Source organism: Ceratotherium simum, chromosome 37, assembly GCF_057802395.1.
Source record: "Ceratotherium simum simum isolate JZ-2026a chromosome 37, ASM5780239v1, whole genome shotgun sequence".
NCBI lineage: Eukaryota > Metazoa > Chordata > Mammalia > Perissodactyla > Rhinocerotidae > Ceratotherium > Ceratotherium simum.
The window spans coordinates 20,662,355-20,680,935 of NC_141936.1; the positions used below are offsets into that span (position 1 = coordinate 20,662,355).

The 18,581-nt window shown below is 52.1% G+C and overlaps 1 protein-coding gene across 1 annotated transcript; it reads left to right on the forward strand.

Moving 5' to 3' along the window:
• The first annotated feature begins 156 nt into the window (after positions 1-156).
• Positions 157-18,441, forward strand: ZNF142 (zinc finger protein 142). The gene is made up of 11 exons (XM_087424826.1): positions 157-294; positions 556-707; positions 853-950; positions 2,181-2,494; positions 5,310-5,909; positions 6,976-7,143; positions 8,826-9,650; positions 11,758-11,935; positions 12,942-15,873; positions 16,510-16,615; positions 17,557-18,441. The coding sequence occupies exons 4-11, from the start codon at positions 2,215-2,217 to the stop codon at positions 18,024-18,026; spliced, it is 5,559 nt and encodes a 1,852-aa protein (XP_087280952.1). The 5' UTR covers positions 157-294; positions 556-707; positions 853-950; positions 2,181-2,214; the 3' UTR covers positions 18,027-18,441.
• The last annotated feature ends 140 nt before the right edge of the window (positions 18,442-18,581 follow it).

The window sequence follows — 18,581 nt, forward strand, 5'->3', positions numbered from 1 at the left end:
CTCGGCCCCGCCCCCGAGTTCTTTCCTCTACTTCCCGCCACACCCACCAAGGGGGGGCCGTGCCACTCTGCTCCACAACTCTCTATGGCACACCCTGGGCTTCGCGGGTGAAAAACGACAGAGAAAACCATAGAGTACTCCGCCAGCCTCCAAGAGGAAGAGAGAGCGGCCTCCATGCGCCCGGCGCCCTAGAGGCGGCTGGGCCGGAGGCGGTCGCACAAAAGCGTCCCGGGAGGCCGCTCCAGCTGCTGGGCGACCATAGAGATGCGGCTCCCGCTGGCCCTGGGCCGGGAGGTGAGTGAGCCGCTGCGGGGCGGGAACTAGCAGGGAGTGCGGGCGGAGCGGGCTGGGGGCAAAGTTTCTCGAGCCCCAGGTGAGGGTGGGCCTGGGCGGCGGAACCCTCGGGAGGAGGTGCTGAAGGGAGCACGCTGCCGAGCCGGGCCCGGCGCTTCGCCTCAGCCGCCCGGTGCCTCGGCCGCGCCAGGGGTCTGGACCCCGCCCGGTTACCCGCTGCCTCTCCTCAGGACCGTAATCATGACGATGCTCCGTCCCAAGCCTTGCAGGTTACAAAACGCCTTTCCCATTCGCCGTATCTTGTGATTCCCGCTCCCGCCCAACGATCTGGACGCTGTCATCGCCTCCACTTTACAGATAGGGAAACTGAGGCCCAGAGAAGCGAGGTGACTGCATCTGCCGGAGGCCACGCGGTGAGTCCGAAAGGGTGGAGACCCGAGTGCCTTGGTCCCCAGGCCGGGTCTCATTCTTTCCCCAGGCCTTCTCTCTGACTTAATTTGCCCTTTCTCTTCCTCAATGTTCCTGCCCCAAAGATAAACTCATTTCTTCTCTTTCCAGCGGCTGAAGGTTCTCAATCGAGACCTCCTTACCGCGTCCTCCTTGGCTGCCCCCTGAGGCCACATATGGCCGATTTTCCAGAGCAGCGATAATACTCGGTAAGTGGAGGCTGCGGTTTCCAGACAATCCTTTGACCCCGCCACCTTCTGAATCCCCGTGATCCGAGATTTTAAGTTGCAGGATTCTCGCCTGCAACCTGATTTCCTAGCCCCAGGCCCCAACTTGACCTCCATGAGTCAATTTCATGAACTAGTTACTGTCATTCTTATTCATTACTAATTATTCAGCTTAAACTAATTTTAGCCATATATGACAGGACATGCAATCTAGTTAGCATTCATTTCTCAAGTGTGTTCCAGTGTTCAGTATGAGGCCATAGTCAATGAGTTTCAGATTTCTGCACGTGTGTTACTGTATGTGGAAGGAACCACTGGTTTGGTATCTTGGTAGAAACCTAGCTTTACTCTGATGTATCTCCGTGTCTACAGTTCTTAGCTGGAATCTCATTTGTCTAATTGCATAGATTCTTGGTGGTTTGTGTTCAGGGAAGGAATAATGTCAGTAAACTCCACTCAGAAAGCTCCAGGTCTCAGGAGAGGGACTGATAGGTAAACAAGAGTGCAGTGGGACGCAGTTTCCACTAGAGCTATGTACGAGATTCGGCCCCAGAGAGAGAGAGAGAGTAACTTAGGTGAACGGCATCGGGAAGCCTCCATAGTGGAAGTGACATTTGTGCAGATTCTTAAAGGATAGTTAGGAGTTGGTTAAGCAGATGAGAAGAGAGACAGAAAGAGGATGGAAGCAAAAGAGAATGTAATAAGTCTGGAGAACAGCAAATCATTGGTATGACTGGTTCAGAGATTGTTGAGGGGAGAAGTGGAAGATGAGTCTGGAGAGGTCAGCAGGGGCTGGATCATAGAGAAAGGGCCTTATATCCATGCTAAGGAATAGTAAAATCATAAAACGTTAAGAGGCGAAGGGACCTCTGAGATCCCAGTTTTGTTGCAGATAAGAAAACTGAGACCCAGATTGCTTAATGATTTGACCAAGGTTACTTAGCCCTAAGAAACATAACCTGCAGTCATTAATATATTGGCCGAAACTTGTTTTTAGCTCTCTTCTAATGTTGACCCCTGTTATCATTTTTATACTTTTTGTTGTAAACATTGTTATAAAAAGAAAACTTCTAGGTTAACTAGGTGTGGCATGCTGCCATGCAGGGAAATGCCCAAGTGGGCAGGCACTGGGCTGTGCATCTGCACCAACTGGGAAGAAAGTGACAGGTCTAATTCTGTTTTGTTTGGTTTCTCTTCTGGTTGGTTTATCAGCACGTAAGAGGCCACAGCACACAAGGTGGTGGTGATGACAGACCCTGTGTTGGACTCACAGCCAGCCAACAGCACTGGGGAGATGGATGGACTGTGCTCTGAGCTGTTGCTGATCCCCCCACCTCTCTCAAGCCGTGGACTTCTGGAGTCTGTCCAGAGCCCCTGTCCTTCTGGGAACCCCAGAGTTTTGCCTGCTGACCCAGGCTGCCTGCTGGTAGAAGCCACAGCAACTGAAGAGGACACGGGGAACATGGAGATCATTGTAGAAGCAGTAGCTGGAAACCTGTCCCCAGGTGCTCCTGGAGAGACCCCAGGTACAAACACAGATGCTAGCAGGCCAGTGGGACAAGCAGCCCTGAGGTTTTGTCTGTGCTATTTTTTCTCCTTCTATGTAAATATGATGAGAACACAAGATAGCATCCTATTTTTATCCTTAGAGATGTGTAATTTGATTTGCAGTTGGTGAATGTTGACTGAACGTTGGCGAGGTGGTGCACAATCTTGTACCAAGCTCTTGGCAGCCTGTCCCTGCGAGGGCTTCACATCTGCTAGGCGGTAATCCAGAAGGGAAGACCTTTCTGCCACCTCTGCCCACTCCTTACTCCTATAGTCCTCAGAGACTCTTTCTTCCATATTGACCTTCCCACCCAGGAACTGCAGCCAGGAATTAGGCAAAAGGCCCAGCCTCTCTCCGCTCCCCTGGGCTTGGCAGGGCTTCCCAGAAGTAATCTGGTATTTCCCTGCCCTAGTTTCTTGTGTATAACATACTTAACTCATCCAAGGCATATTTTAAGAGTGGGAGTTGAGCATTTGTATTTATACTAGAAGAAAGATTCTCCCCTTTATTCTTGTCATAGCTACAACTTCTTATTTTTAGGTGACTTCCCTGTTTTTTAACTGCCATCCTTCACCCACGGTTGTCACAACTTCCCTTGGCAGTGTACAAAGAATACTGGAAAAGATTTGTTAATTCGATCATATAATATTTCTAAACTTATATGTGATGAAAGAAATAATAAAGGAAGAGAGAACCTGGGAAAAATATTTGCAATATATAAGAAAGAGTTAACATCCTTAAAATTCAAAGAGCTCCACCATAAGAAAAAGAAACAGTATTTTTTGAAAAAAGGGAAAAAGAAATGTACATGCAGTTCACTAAAGAAAAAATAAAAATAGTCAATAACCATAAGGATTCTTAATCTCACTAACACACAAATTCCAGTTAAAAATAACTATGATGGGCCGGCCCCATGGCTTGGCGGTTAAGTGCGCGCGCTCCGCTGCTGGCGGCCCGGGTTTGGATCCCGGCCGTGCACCGACGCACCGCTTCTCTGGCCATGCTGAGGCCGCGTCCCACATACAGCAACTAGAAGGATGTGCAGCTGTGACATGCAACTATCTACGGGGGCTTTGGGGGAAAAAATTAAATAAATAAAAATTATAAAAAAAAAAAAATAACTATGAGATGGGCCGGCCCCGTGGCTTAGCAGTTAAGTGCGCGCGCTCTGCTGCTGGCAGCCTGGGTTCAGATCCCGGGCGCGCACCGACGCACCGCTTCTCCGGCCATGCTGAGGCCGCGTCCCACATGCAGCAACTAGAAGGATGTGCAGCTATGACATACAGCTATCTATTGGGGTTTTGGGGGAAAATAAATAAATAAGTAAAATTATAAAAAAAAAAATAATAATAACTATGAGATGCCATTTTTGTTTCTCAACTTTGGCAAAAATTAAACGTTTTTTATAGTACCTAGTGTTGGTGAGGCTGTGGGGAAATAGACACTATCTTATAGCTTATGGAGAGTATGAATTAGCATAATCTTTATTTTGTTAATTTTATTTTTACTTTTCTCCCTCAAAGCCCCAGTAGATAGTTGTATGTCATAGCTGCACATCCTTCTAGTTGCTGCATGTGGGACACGGCCTCAGCATGGCTGGAGAAGCAGTGCGTCGGTGCGTGCCCAGGGTCCGAACCCGGGCTGCCAGTAGCGGAGCGCACGCACTTAGCCGCTAAGTCACAGGGCCGACCCTAGCATAATCTTTTAAAAGTCAATTTCTCTATATAACAGATTTTAAAATATGCATACTCTTACCCAGTAATTCCACTTCTAGGGATCTATCCTGTAGAAAGACTCACACACGTGCACAAGGATACAGGAATGAGGATATAATGGAGGATGTTATTTGTAATGGTTAGAAACAACCCATATGTCCATCAGTGAGGGCAAAATTTCATTCTGATTTATCCGTGCTCTGAAATACCATGAACTGGACCAAAATATACAAACAGGACAAACCTGGGCTTGAGTCATGGCTCCACCATTGACAAGCCTACTGGCCCTAACCTCATAGGATCCCAGGTCCCTCTTCTCAGAGGGCAGTTGGAGGACCAGGAGAGTGTCTCCTAAGTCTTTTTTTTTTTTAAGATTTTGTTTATTTTATTTTTTCCCCCCAAAGCCCCAGTGGATAGTTGTGTGTCGTAGCTGCACATCCTTCTAGTTGCTGTATGTGGGACTCGGCCTCAGGATGAACAGAGAAGTGGTGCCTCGATGCGCACCCGGGATCCGAACCCGGGCCACCAGCATCGCAGCGCGCGCACTTAACCACCAAGCCACAGGGCCGGCCCCTAAGTCTTTCTTTATGAGAGTCCTGCCCATTACTTAAGAAATGGCAGTGATTATTATGAACGGGATTTCTCCATTTTACGAATTATTGTGCCTTTGAAAATCTCTTTACAGAATATGAAAGTAACACCTTGTCATTTATATTGCAGATATTATCCCCAGACTGTCATTTTCTTCTTTTGGAAGTTTCTTATTTTTAATTTGGGCAAAATATATTGCCTTTTCTTAATGCTTTCTGGGTTTGGTTATGCTTCATTTAACAAATATTTATTTAGTACCTACCTTGTGCCCAGTATTGTGTTAGATACTGGGAATCTAAGCACATGTGCACGCTAGACTGTCCCTCACCTGATGGGGCTTACGGTCCAGGCGTAGAACCAGACTTAAAGTCCATCTTCACTCCCCTAATATGAAAAGATTCACCCCCATTTTCTACTAGTAACTAACTCCTGTGAGTCTCATTCCATCTGATTCTGTGCCTCTCTCTGTCGGTCCTCTGCCTGCAGGTGTCCTGGTAAAGGTGGTGGAGGTGTACTTCTGTGAGCGCTGTGAGCAGAGCTTCGCAGAGCCCACTCTGCTCGCCCTGCACCAGTGCACTGAGACCCTTATACAGCCTGTGCAGGGCCTCTCTAGCCCCCTGTGCTCTGTAGAGCTGCCCCCTAGCAACCTCGCTCTCCCTGCCCCTCTGCAGGGCCAGAGCCCACCAGATAGCCCCCTGCCATGCCCTGTGTGTAGAGAGGAGTTTGCCCAACCCCAGGCCCTGAAGAGCCACTTCAAGATTCACCGGGGCATTCCTGACACCTTCTCCTGCCCCGAGTCTGGCTGTGTGTTCTCTGCTGAAGATCGCAAGGGCCTGCAGCAGCACCTGAGGCAGACCCACGGAGTGGTTCCTGTGCCCTGTTCTTTCCGGGGCTGCCCCCTGCTCTTCGGGAGCCAGCAGGGCATGGAGCTGCACCGGCAGGCCCATTACCCTTTCCACTGCAGCCATTGCAGCTTCACGGGCTCCAACGTCAAACTCTTCCGGCAGCATCAGCGGAGCCATGGGGCCAGGACACAGGGCGAACTGTCTGCCGTTCAGAGTCTTCCGTCCCAAGGGCTGCTGCCAGGTATGAGGCCAAGTGCCCTGCAGTACCCTGCCTGGAATGCCACCACAGTCGGTTTTATAGGAGAGGCAGTTGTTTCTATACAAGAGAATCCAGAATAGTGGCTTAGGAGGACAGAATTATTGGCTGACATGGGAAGGTATCTAGAAACCTCGAACGAGTCAGAATATATGGGACAAAGAGGATGTCTTTGTCTATGACAATGAGTGAAATTTGACTTTGGCTGCCCTGCGGCCTTAAAGTTACTTAACCAGTATTCTCTTCTGATCCATTTCAGAACTTTCTGAGGGCAAAAGCTAAAATGCCTATCAGTGGCTGTAGCCACTGGTAGAATACCTATAGACTCCCTTTTAGAGCAAGTGAGATTGGGCAGGAGAAGCTGGAGTTATTTTAAAAAGAAACCTTCAAGGGGGTTGGTGCTTCACTGATTCTTACTCCTCTTGGTCTGAAAAAAAGGGCATGTGGTAAGTAGAGGAGCAGGAGGAAGTAGAGAAACCAGGCCAGGAGAGGCCAGGATTGTGATGAGAATTTGGCTTGCTCAGACTCATCTGTGCTCTGTTGCCAGAGAGAAGACCCCTCTCTCCTGGGAAATAGTCATATGTCTTTGCCTTACCGAGGCAACTCGTTAGACACATAGAAGGGGATAGGGTGTGACCCTGAATTGCTGAGTTGGATTTCTCAGTAGCACAGTTTAGAGGTCAGGGTATGTTCACCTGCACTGAGCCACCAGCCATTAGACCTGGAGACCTGAGCCAGGGAAGTGCAGTCTACCCGTTCTCCACCTCTCAGCCTCCGACCCCCACTACAGTGACCTCGTAGCTCTTACCTTCAAGGGGTCTGGGCATGGTGTTACCTGAGGTTTGATTTACTTTGTGCTGGAGCATCACTGATCTTCCTAGCTGGTCTTCCTATCCCTGTCTTGAGTGGGAATAAATTTATATACTTAGAACCCAGATTCCCTTATGCTAAATGGGAAGGGAGTGATTCTGCCAGCCAGGAAGAGGAAGAGTCAAGCATTCAGTGCTGTCACTGGCTGCTGTAGACTTCATCAAGTTTTCTGTGTCTCCAGCTCCCAAACTGCCCCCGGGAGGGGGAGAGCCTTTGGAGGAAGCAGGTATGCCCTTGCCCGGGCAGGAGTCAGCTGAAGAGGAGGACATAGAGGAAGAAGAGGAGAGTGGCACCCTGAAGGACTCCCAGAAAGCCCTGGAGAAAGGCCAGGGGGCTCAGCAGTTGGAAGGTAATGACATGATTAGGCTTGAACCTCTCAGTGGGGAGGAATGGATGGTGGAGAGCCTGGCATTGAGGCTCTAGAGTTTGGTTTTTCTGAGCTTTGGTTCAGATCCTTTGGTTCTTTTTTTTTTTTTAAGATTTTATTTATTTATTTATTCCCCCCAAAGCCCCAGTAGATAATTGTATGTCATTGCTGCATATCCTTCTAGTTGCTGTATGTGGGACGCGGCCTCAGCATGGCCGGAGAAGCGGTGCGTCGGTGCGCGCCCGGGATCCAAACCCGGGCCGCCAGCAGTGGAGCGCGCGCACTTAACCGCTAAGCCACGGGGCCGGCCCCAGATCCTTTGGTTCTTAACATTCCACTTTGATATGTCTAGTGGGACAACAATACATGAGTAAAGACTTTAGTAACACAGAGGAGAGGTAATGGAGTTTGCTCTCCTGGGCTGGTTTTCCTCAGGCAGAAAGCTCTTTTGCAGGGAAGGAGAGGGTGATATAGTAGAAAGAGGCCAGAGGTTATTGATGCTCTGCAGCCCGTCTTGTCTGGCATTGAGCCCCCAAAGATTTTTTTCTGAATCCTTGCTTCCCAGTTTCCAAACTCAATAGAATAACATTTGAAACGCATCCCACAGGGAGCAGATTTACTGTCAGGGGAGTAGGAAAGATCTGATTGTATGTATTACCGGCTCTCTCTGATCTAGAATGCAGTGAGCCAGTGTTTGGAAGTGGGAGCACTTTACCTTCTTCTCTTCCCTTCTGCTCACTCCCTGTGGGGTTCTTTCCCTTCCAACCAACCCTGCTGCTCCTTCTGCCTACCCCCATGAATAAGGACAGGAAGCGTAAGAATGTTCCATCCAGGGGCCGACCCAGTGGCGTAGCGGTTAAGTTCGTGTGCTCTGCTTCAGCGGCCTGGGGTTCGCAGCTTCAGAGCCTGGACACGGACCAATGCACTGCTTGTCAAGCCATGCTGTGGTGGCATCCCATATAAAGTAGAGGAAGATAGGTACAGATGTTAGCTCAGGGCCAACCTTCTTCAGCAAAAAAGAGGAGAATTGGCATCAGATGTTATCTCAGGTCTAATCTTCCTCACAAAAAAAAATAAAAAGAATGTTCCATGCAGGGGCTGGCCCAGTGGCGCAAGCGGTTAAGTGAGCGCGCTCCGCTGTGGCGGCCCGGAGTTTGCCAGTTCAGATCCTGGGCGCACACTGACGCACCACTTGGCAGGCCATACTGTGGTGGCATCCCATATAAAGTGGAGGAAGATGGGCATGGATGTTAGCCCACGGCCAGTCTTCCTCAGCAAAAAGAGGAGGATTGACAGATGTTAGCTCAGGGCCAATCTTCCTCACCAAAAAAAAAAAAAAAAAAAGGAATGTTCCATCCGGATTGTTCTTTCAAGCAACTCTAGACAAAGGCTCAGGAATAGTGAGTGGCTGGGTGAAGCACTTAAGACAGGCCACAGAAAGATCTGAGAAGTCCTTATGATTTGGTTTCTCTAAATACTTGAATTTCTCATCTCTTCTTTGAGACTACAGTGTTTGAGATGCTATTGTTTGGTTTCCTGGAGAGAAAGGGGAAAGGCCACAGGATGTTCGTGTCTGGGCAAATTGTGGTTCTCCCATTATCTGGCCAGATCTTGACCTGTCAAAGAATCTCGCTCTCAACCCTTTCTGCCTTTCCCTCTCCCAGGGGATGTGGCTTCTGGCACCGAGTCCCTCTTCAAGACCCACATGTGTCCAGAATGTAAGCGCTGCTTTAAGAAGCGGACCCATCTGGTGGAGCACCTACATCTCCACTTCCCAGACCCCAGCCTCCAGTGCCCCAACTGCCAGAAGTTCTTCACCAGTAAGAGCAAGCTCAAGACCCACCTGCTGCGGGAGCTGGGCCAGAAGGCCCACCGCTGCCCCCTGTGCCACTACAGTGCGGTGGAGAGGAACGCGCTTAACCGCCACATGGCCAGCATGCACGAGGACATCTCCAACTTCTACTCAGACACCTACGCCTGTCCCGTCTGCCGCGAGGAATTCCGCCTCAGCCAGGCCCTGAAGGAGCACCTCAAGAGCCACACAGCAGCGGCTGCGGCAGAGCCGTTGCCCCTTCGCTGCTTCCAGGAGGGCTGCAGCTACGCAGCGCCCGACCGCAAGGCCTTTGTGAAGCACCTGAAGGAGATGCACGGGGTGCGGGCTGTGGAGTGCCGCCATCACTCGTGCCCCATGCTCTTTGCCACAGCCGAAGCCATGGAGGCCCACCACAAGAGCCACTATGCCTTCCACTGCCCCCACTGTGACTTCGCCTGCTCCAACAAGCACCTGTTCCGCAAACACAAGAAGCAGGGCCACCCTGGCAGTGAAGAGCTGCGCTGCACCTTCTGCCCCTTTGCCACCTTTAACCCGGTGGCCTACCAGGACCACGTGGGCAAGATGCACGCTCATGAGAAGATCCACCAGTGCCCTGAGTGCAGCTTTGCCACTGCCCACAAGAGGGTGCTCATCCGCCACATGCTGCTGCATACCGGTGAGATGCCTTCCATCCCTACAGTGACGGAACAGTGAGGAGGAGGATGGCAGACGGGAGCTTTCACCGTGTGCCAGACACATGGAGGGCTTCGCGCACATTGTCTCATTCAATCTAGTATTCCTTGAGATAAACCTAGTATTTGTAGTTTACAAATGAGCCTTAAATTGAGTGTCACTCGCTACTAAAGTGGTCACACTGGGATTTGAATCCAGGCAGTCGGATTCAGAGCCCATGCTCTAACCACTATGCATTGTGCCTCACCCTTAAGGCCCTTCCAGTTCTGTCCACGCCTAGGCAGGCTTGGGCAGGTCAACACCCAGCCTGTTAAAGCAAAGAAACCCAGACCAGGACAGATACCTTCTTTTGCACTTCAAGTTTTGGGATGTGCTGTGAGAGACAGGGGGCCAGGAGACTGAGCCATCCATACACGTTATAGCCTTGGCAGCCACGACACTGAAACACAAATCACGTCTAGCAGCCTGGAAATTGCAGTGTTTTAACTCAGACTCTTAATTGGTTACCAGCATTACGGACGCTTTGAGTGACAACCAAATCAGGCCTCCTGATGCTTCCAACAGCATCCCATTTGATCTCTGTGAAAGCATCAGTAGATTGACAAGACATTAAAAAGTCTCATCAGGGGCCGGCCCGGTGGCGCAGCGGTTAAGTTCACACGCTCCGCTTCAGTGGCCCGGGTTTCACAGGTTCGGATCCCGGGCACACACCGACGCACCACTTGTCAAGCCATGCTGTGGCAGCGTCCCATATAAAGTAGAGGAAGATGGGCACAGATGTTAGCCCAGGGCCAATCTTCCTCAGCAAAAAGAGGAGGATTGGCATCGGATGTTAGCTCAGGGCTGATCTTCCTCACAAAAAAAATAAATAAAATGTATAATTTAAAAAAAAAGTCTCATCAAAGACTCCAGGTTGGGAGGACAGTTTTTAGGCAGCTTAGGGCAAAGCTGTTGTTCCCATTGAACAGTTCATTTCTATACATGCTTTAGCCACAAGATCTCATTTTTCTGAGGCCTTTCCCAAAACCTTAACATCTGTATAGTGCTTTATAGTTAACAGAGTTCTTTCATAAATATTATCTCATCTAATCCATAATAACAATCTTGTAAGGAAGGCAGGTAAAGATGAGAAACTCTGAAAAGTTGAATGGTCTGTTTCAGGACCACACAGCTAGTATCAGAACCAGAGCCAGACGCCATGTTGCTTCCTTTCACTGTAAGGAAAGGGGCCGAGTGGGTGGGCAGGGATGACAGGGGAGGGTCCTGAAAGACTGGGGCCCTCAGCCTCTTAGTGCCCAGTCTTGACCAACTACACAGACAGCTTGTCCTTGAGTTCTCGCTGGGCACCCTGAGGACTTGTGGACATCTCATTTAATCTTCATATCGACCATGGGAGGCCGGTATTTTTGTTGCCCCCTTTTTGGAGACAGGGAAACTGAGACTTAGAGGGTTAAATGACCTGCCCAAGGCCACATAGTAGTAGGCTGGGATTTCAGCCACCATTAGCTATTGCTCTGTGATGTCTCTGTGCCTCTGCCTCTTCCTCTGTAGAATGAGGTAACGTAATACCTGCCTCATGGGGCTGTTGTGAGGATTCGGTAAGAGGAGGCGTTTCTCAAGTGCTCGGAAAGGTGTCTGACATGTGGTGAGCACTACATAAGTGCTGGCTATTAACCTTTATCACTGTGTTGGACTCCAGGGTCAGAGTTCTTAACCACTATGTTGTATTGCCTATTATTTTTCTCCTTTTCTTCCACAAAACTGGAAGGAATTGGGCTAAGTGGAGCAGTTGGCCATTAGGGCCAACAAGTTGTATAACAAATCGAGAGTGGACTTGAAAGCTACTTTTGAAAAGCTGGGTCTTCCCTTTCCTCCCATCCTCACTGACGTCGGAGCAGGGGAGCACGGGGGTAGCTGTCTGAGAGGGCTGTGAAGCAGCATTGCTGCGATGAGCACGTCAGGTAGCACACAAAGCTTTTGCTCCTTGGCCTCAAAGCAAGCGTGCTGGGGAGAATGGTCTGCTCACTCGATCTGTGTCTGACCTTTGTTCTCTCCCCTCTCATCCCCACCCCACCCCATCCCCACATAAGGCGAGAAACCTCACAAGTGTGAGCTGTGTGACTTCACATGCCGAGACGTGAGCTACCTGTCCAAGCACATGCTGACCCACTCCAACGCCAAGGATTACATGTGCACCGAGTGTGGCTACGTCACCAAGTGGAAGCACTACCTCAATGTGCACATGCGGAAACACGCGGGGGACCTCAGGTATGAGCGCCCGCGTGCCGCCGTCCCCATCCCAAGACCTTGATGCTGAGCTAGAGCGTCTTCTTGAATTCAACTTCTGGCCCTGTTGTTCTGGCTCCCGAGAGACTCTTCCTAACGCCCCTCTCTGCTCCTGTCATCTCAGCTCCATTGCCTGGAGCTGGCCTCTGGGCCTGTAGCCCAGTCTGCGTGGTGAGGGCTCTCTGGCTCAGGGAAGAGAGGACAGACCCAGCGTATGGGCTTAGAGACTAACGTGTCACTTGAGTTCTCAGAGTCCAGTCCTGGGAAACTAGATGGACTATATTGGTGGCCCCAGTCCTGGCCACTTCCAGATTTAGGCAAGTTCCCCTCTGATCTGTTGGCACAGCTGGCTAGGAGGTTTCCCATTAGTTTTCGTGCCTCCCTGGGAGAATGGGTATTAGGCACAAAAACCTGCCTTAGAAGCCCACAGGGGATGCTGATTCATGATATCTTCCCTTTTGGAAGCAATATAGAGCAGGGATTAGAACACAAGCTGAAGCTAGACTCTCTGCCCTTCACTTGCTTTGTAATCTTAGGCAAGGTATTAACTTCTATGCCTTAGTCGCCTCACTTTTTTTGTGTGTGTGTGAGGAAGATTAGCCCTGAGCTAACATCTGTTGCCGATCCTTCTCTTTTTGCTGAGGAAGATTGGCCCTGGGCTAACATCCATGCCCATCTTCCTCTACTTTATATGTGGGACTCCTGCCACAGCATGGCTTAATAAGTGGTACGTAGGTCAGCCCCCGGGATCCGAACCTGCAAACCCCTTGGGCTGCCAAAGTGGAGCGCGCGAACTTAACCACTATGCCACCCAGCCTGGCCCTCTCCTCACTTGTAAAATGGATACCTATTTCATATTATAGTGGCAAAGAAGACTAAATCAGATCATGCACGTATAATGCTGAGGGTACAGCCTGGCGCATCGTGTTTCTTTAATGACTGTTAGTTGTTATGATTCAGTTATAATTGTGGCCTCTCCTTCTCACAGATACCAGTGCAACCAGTGCTCCTACCGCTGCCACCGGGCTGATCAGCTGAGCAGCCACAAGCTGCGGCACCAGGGCAAGTCCCTGATGTGTGAGGTGTGTGCCTTTGTTTGCAAGCGCAAGTACGAGCTGCAGAAGCACATGGCCTCCCAACACCACCCCGGCACGCCAGCCCCCCTCTACCCCTGCCGCTACTGCAGCTACCAGAGCCGCCACAAGCAGGCCCTGCTGAGCCACGAGAACTGCAAGCACACTCGCCTCCGTGAGTTCCGCTGCGCCCTCTGCGACTACTGCACCTTCAGCAACACCACCCTCTTCTTCCACAAGCGCAAGGCCCATGGCTATGTGCCTGGGGACCAGGTCTGGCAGCTCCGCTATGCCAGCCAGGACCCCGAGGGGGCCAGGCAGTGCCCGACACCCCCAGGAGACTCAGAGCCCTCAAGCCAACTGTCTGCCCAGCCTGAGGAGCCAGACCATGACCCCGGGGCTGTGGTGGACCCCAGCTTGGACCAGGCCCTGCAGGAGACCAGTGAGGAGGACAGTGCCAGGAGACAGGATGGCAGTGAGGTTCCCCAGGGGGATGACCTGGTTGGCAGCCCCAGTCCAGCAGAGGTAGATGAGGGCGGCTGCACACTGCACCTGGAGGCCCTGGGGGTAGAGCTGGAGCCTGTGGCAGAGCCACCGCTTGAGGAGATCACTGAAACAGCCCCTGTGGAGTTCAGGCCCCTGGATCCCTCAGGGCCCCTGAGACTGGAACAGCCAGGTGGAACTTTGACAGAGCTGTCTACCTTTGAAGGTGCTGGGACTTCTGCTTTGGGTGCTGAAGAGGAGCCCGTTCTGGAAAAGCCAGGCCCTGAGACCCCCAGAAATCCTCATTCCTCAGAGGAGCCCCCTAACAGCTGGGTGGGAACCTTCAAGGCAACTCCACCCACTGAGACAGCACCCCTGCCCCAGTTCCCTGAGTCGGAGTCATTACTCAAGGCCCTAAGGAGGCGGGACAAAGAGCAGGCAGAGGCACTGGTGCTGGAGGGGCGGGTTCAGATGGTAGTGATACAGGGCGAGGGGCGGGCTTTCCGCTGCCCACACTGCCCTTTCATCACCCGCCGGGAGAAGGCCCTGAGTCTGCACTCCAGGACTGGGTGCCAGGGCCGCCGGGAGCCCCTGCTGTGCCCTGAGTGTGGGGCTAGCTTCAAGCAACAGCGTGGCCTCAGCACCCACCTGCTGAAGAAGTGCCCTGTTCTGCTCAGAAAGAACAAGGGTTTGCCCAGACCAGATTCACCCATCCCTCTGCATCCTCTGCCCCCGGGCACCCAGGCCTCAGAGGATGCAGAAGGTGGGAAGCTCCTACCTGCACCATTAGAAGTAGAGCTGGCGCTCCCCAAAGATGCTTCTTCTGAGCTTCCTAGGGAGCCAGAAGAAATAGAGGAGCCCCTGGCCACACTCTCTGGCTCGGCCGTCCCTCCTGCAGGAAACTGCTCATCCACAGAGACCCCTGAGAAGTTCCACTTTGAGCAGGGCAAGTTTCACTGCAACTCATGCCCGTTCCTCTGTTCTCGGCTCTCCTCCATTACCTCCCATGTGGCAGAAGGCTGCCGCGGGGGACGTGGTGGGGGAGGAAAGCGAGGGGCCTGCCGGACCCAGCCTGTTGTGTCCCCGCTGAGCAATGGGGACTCCGCTCCCCTAAGCAATGGGCGTACAGCGTGCAGCCCTGGTGATGGGGACACAGCTCTGGTTCCAAAGCAGAAGGGTGCTCGCTTCTCCTGCCCCACATGTCCCTTTAGCTGCCAGCAGGAGCGGGCTCTGAGGACTCACCAGACCCGGGGATGCCCCCTTGAGCAGCCTGGAGAGCTGCACTGTGGCCTCTGCCCATTCACCACTCCTGCTGCTGCTGCCTTGAGGCTGCACCAGAAGCGGAGGCACCCCACTATAGCCCCAGCCCGCGGCCCCCGGCCCCCTCTTCAGTGTGCGGACTGTGGCTTCACCTGCAAACAGAGCCGGTGCCTACAGCAGCACCGGCGGCTCAAGCACGAGGGCGTGAAGCCGCATCAGTGCCCTTTCTGTGACTTTTCCACCACCAGACGGTACCGATTGGAGGCTCACCAGTCCCGACACACAGGTGTCGGCCGCATCCCCTGCAGCTCCTGTCCCCAGACATTTGGTACCAACTCAAAACTGCGCTTGCACCGGCTGAGGGTACACGACAAGACACCCACCCACTTCTGTCCACTCTGTGACTACAGCGGCTACCTTCGCCACGACATCACTCGCCATGTCAACAGCTGCCACCAGGGCACCCCAGCCTTTGCCTGCCCCCAGTGTGAGGCCCAGTTCAGCTCGGAGACAGCACTCAAGCAGCATGCTCTGCGCCGGCATCCTGAGCCGACACCCCCAGTCCCGGGCTCTCCCGCAGAGGCCACTGAGGGCCCCCTGCACTGCTCCCGTTGTGGGCTGCTGTGCCCCAGCCCTGCCAGCCTGCGGGGACACACCCGTAAACAGCACCCACGGCTCGAGTGTGGGGCCTGCCAGGAGGCCTTCCCCAGCCGGCCAGCGCTGGATGAGCACCGGAGGCAGCAGCATTTCAGCCACCGCTGCCAGCTCTGTGACTTTGCTGCCCGGGAGCGGGTGGGCCTGGTGAAGCACTACTTGGAGCAGCACGAGGAGACCTCAGCGGCGGCAGCAGCCTCAGACGGGGATGGCGATGCTGGCCAGCCGCCTCTGCGCTGCCCCTTTTGTGAATTTGCATGCCGCCATCAGCTGGTGCTAGATCACCATGTGAAAGGGCACGGGGGCACCCGGCTCTACAAGTGCACCGACTGTGCTTACAGCACCAAGAACCGGCAGAAGATCACCTGGCACAGCCGCATCCACACCGGGGAGAAGCCCTACCGCTGTCACCTCTGCCCCTACGCCTGTGCTGACCCCTCTCGCCTCAAGGTAAGGTCAGGGCTGTGGGGGCCGGGGATGGAAGGAGTGCAGGCTGTGGAGTTAGACTGCCTCGGGCTCTCTAATCCTGACTCTTCCAAAGATTAGCTCTGTGACCTTAGTCAAGTTCCTTAACTTCTCCAAGCCTCAGATTCCTCATCTGTAAAAAAAGGATAATACTTCACAGGGTTGTTGCGAAGATAAAATTCCATAATATATGCTTGGCATGTGATAAAGCATGTAATATGTTTGGGATATAATCTGGATGATAACAACAGCTAACATTTATTGAGCACTTACTGTATGCTGGGCACTGTAATTTTAATCTTTTCAAAAATATGAGATATAGTTACTTTTACTACTTCCCATTTTACGGATTAATAAACTGAGAAGTCATCCATAGACACAGCTAATATGTAGCAGAGCTGAGATAGTCAGGGCAAACATAGGGGTAGGCCAAATGGGTTAGGTTTGTGTCAAAGTGACCAGACTGGGGGACCTGCCTGGTAACAGGAGTATGGATAGGATCGGAGCAGTGAATGGGATTATCTGCCAATGTTTCTCTGCCTACTTGCCCTATTTCCACATCCAGTGAGTAGCAAGGGGTGCCTGTTTTCTGGGGATACTCTTTGCTATTCCCTCCTGCAGTACCACATGCGGATCCACAAGGAGGAACGGAAGTATCTGTGTCCCGACTGTGGCTACAAGTGCAAGTGGGTCAACCAGCTCAAGTACCACATGACCAAGCACACAGGTGAGTCTGCGTGGTTCTGACAGGCCCAAGGGATCCCCCTGTTCCCTGGCACACCCAGTCTCTCTGAGGTGCTGTCGGTGCTGACTCAGATTCAGGGTGCACCTCGGTTTTCACACTGAAGGCAGTGGGTGGGCTGACTGGCCAGAATAGCTTCCCACCCCACTGAAGACCTATCAGAATCAGAAGAGAGGTGAACCTGAGGGTCTGGCCACGTGTTCATTGCAAAAACTTCCTGGGCAATTGTGGCACAAAGTCACCCATCTCCCATTGAGAACCCCCCAACTCAAACGTGAGTGACTAGCAGGTCTGTCTGGTTCCTACACAGACATGATGCAACTATCAGGAGTAAGGAGGAGAAAGTGGAGGGTTCACCTGTTTTAACTTGTCCTTTTTTTCTCTTGGGCGTGGGGTCCACGACCTATGGGTTCTCAGGAAAGGGTTGATGATCGTGTGTCTGTGATTATCGCCTCTGGTCCCCCCAGTAAAGGATTGACCAGATGCATTTCAGGGCCTTCTGCATCTGTGAATGCCGCTTCTTTTGCCTCTACATCTTCCCTCAAGCATCTTCTTTTACTTCTTGAGTTGAACAAGGAGTTGTATTTAAATGGATTCCCAAATTTCAAGTACCCCGTGACCAACAGGGGTTTGAATTCCCTATGTGGAAATCCTGTCATATTTAAGGATTCATTGCTACCAGGTGGCTACTTAGGGGTCCAGTTAGTTAGCAGCATCCATTGAGCACCCACTGTATACAAGGGTTGTGTTGGGAGAAGGGCACAGAAATGTCAGACAGGAATGGAACATTCCAAAGATAAGGTCATTAGTCAGCTTGCTGCTTGTGTTTTTTATGCCCCAGAATCACAATGACTCTTATGGTCCACTGAACCTTGTTCCACCCCCTTCAGTGGTGATTTGTTCCCTGTCCTTGCCCTGTCCTCCAGGACTGAAGCCATACCAGTGTCCCGAGTGTGAGTACTGCACCAACCGAGCTGACGCACTGCGCGTGCATCAGGAGACACGGCATCGGGAAGCACGGGCCTTCATGTGTGAGCAGTGTGGCAAGGCCTTCAAGACGCGCTTCCTGCTACGCACCCACCTCCGCAAGCACAGCGAGGCCAAACCTTACGTGTGCAATGTGTGCCACCGTGCTTTCCGCTGGGCTGCCGGCCTGCGCCATCACGCCCTCACCCACACTGACCGCCACCCCTTCTTCTGCCGCCTCTGCAGCTACAAGGCCAAGCAGAAATTCCAGGTGGTCAAGCATGTGCGCAGGCACCACCCCGACCAGGCTGACCCAAACCAAGGCGTGGGCAAAGACCCCACTACACCCACAGTGCACCTGCATGACGTGCAGTTGGAGGACCCCAGCCCTCCTGCTCCTGCTGCTCCCCCAACTGGACCTGAGGGCTGAGAGCCTACCCCACCTCCCAGACGAGAAGAGGGTGTGGTCCAAGGTACACACTGGAACCAGAGCCAGCCTGAGGAGCTCAGGGCCTACGGAAGGGCTGACTCTGGGGTGTCCGAGGGGCTGGAACCTTCTTGGGACTCTGGCTATAGCACTTCGAAGTTGACGGCTACATAAAAAGAGAGACACGGACCACAAATTGTTTTCTTGTTGAGGCACACTGTGTTTTAACCTGTGAGTTCCTAATTTCTTCACCATCACTCCACCAAAGTCCCTGGCTATAAGGTCTTAGTTTTACCCATTCCATCTTCTCTTTCCTTCTTACTATGTCGAGTCCTGTTTTCTTTCAGCATCCTCCAAACGGTTGTATCTATCCGCATGTGCTGTTGTGCCTAATGCTCTATAAAGCATGTTAAACGAATGATTACTAGCTTATAGACTCCTCCAAGCCCCTGTCTTAACATTCCCAGGTGTCATCTCAATCTGCCCCATCCCGTCTCAGACTTCTGCCTCTCTTTTGTCTCCTTCCACCTTCACCAAGTGACTGATTCTGAAACAGGC

Coding starts and splice junctions, on each gene's coding strand:
- ZNF142 (XM_087424826.1), top strand. CDS start 2,215: ATGACAGACCCTGTGTTGGACTCACAGCCAGCCAACAGCACTGGGGAG. Junction 2,495..5,309: donor TGCTCCTGGAGAGACCCCAG/GTACAAACACAG, acceptor CTCTGCCTGCAG/GTGTCCTGGTAAAGGTGGTG. Junction 15,874..16,509: donor CTGACCCCTCTCGCCTCAAG/GTAAGGTCAGGG, acceptor TCCCTCCTGCAG/TACCACATGCGGATCCACAA.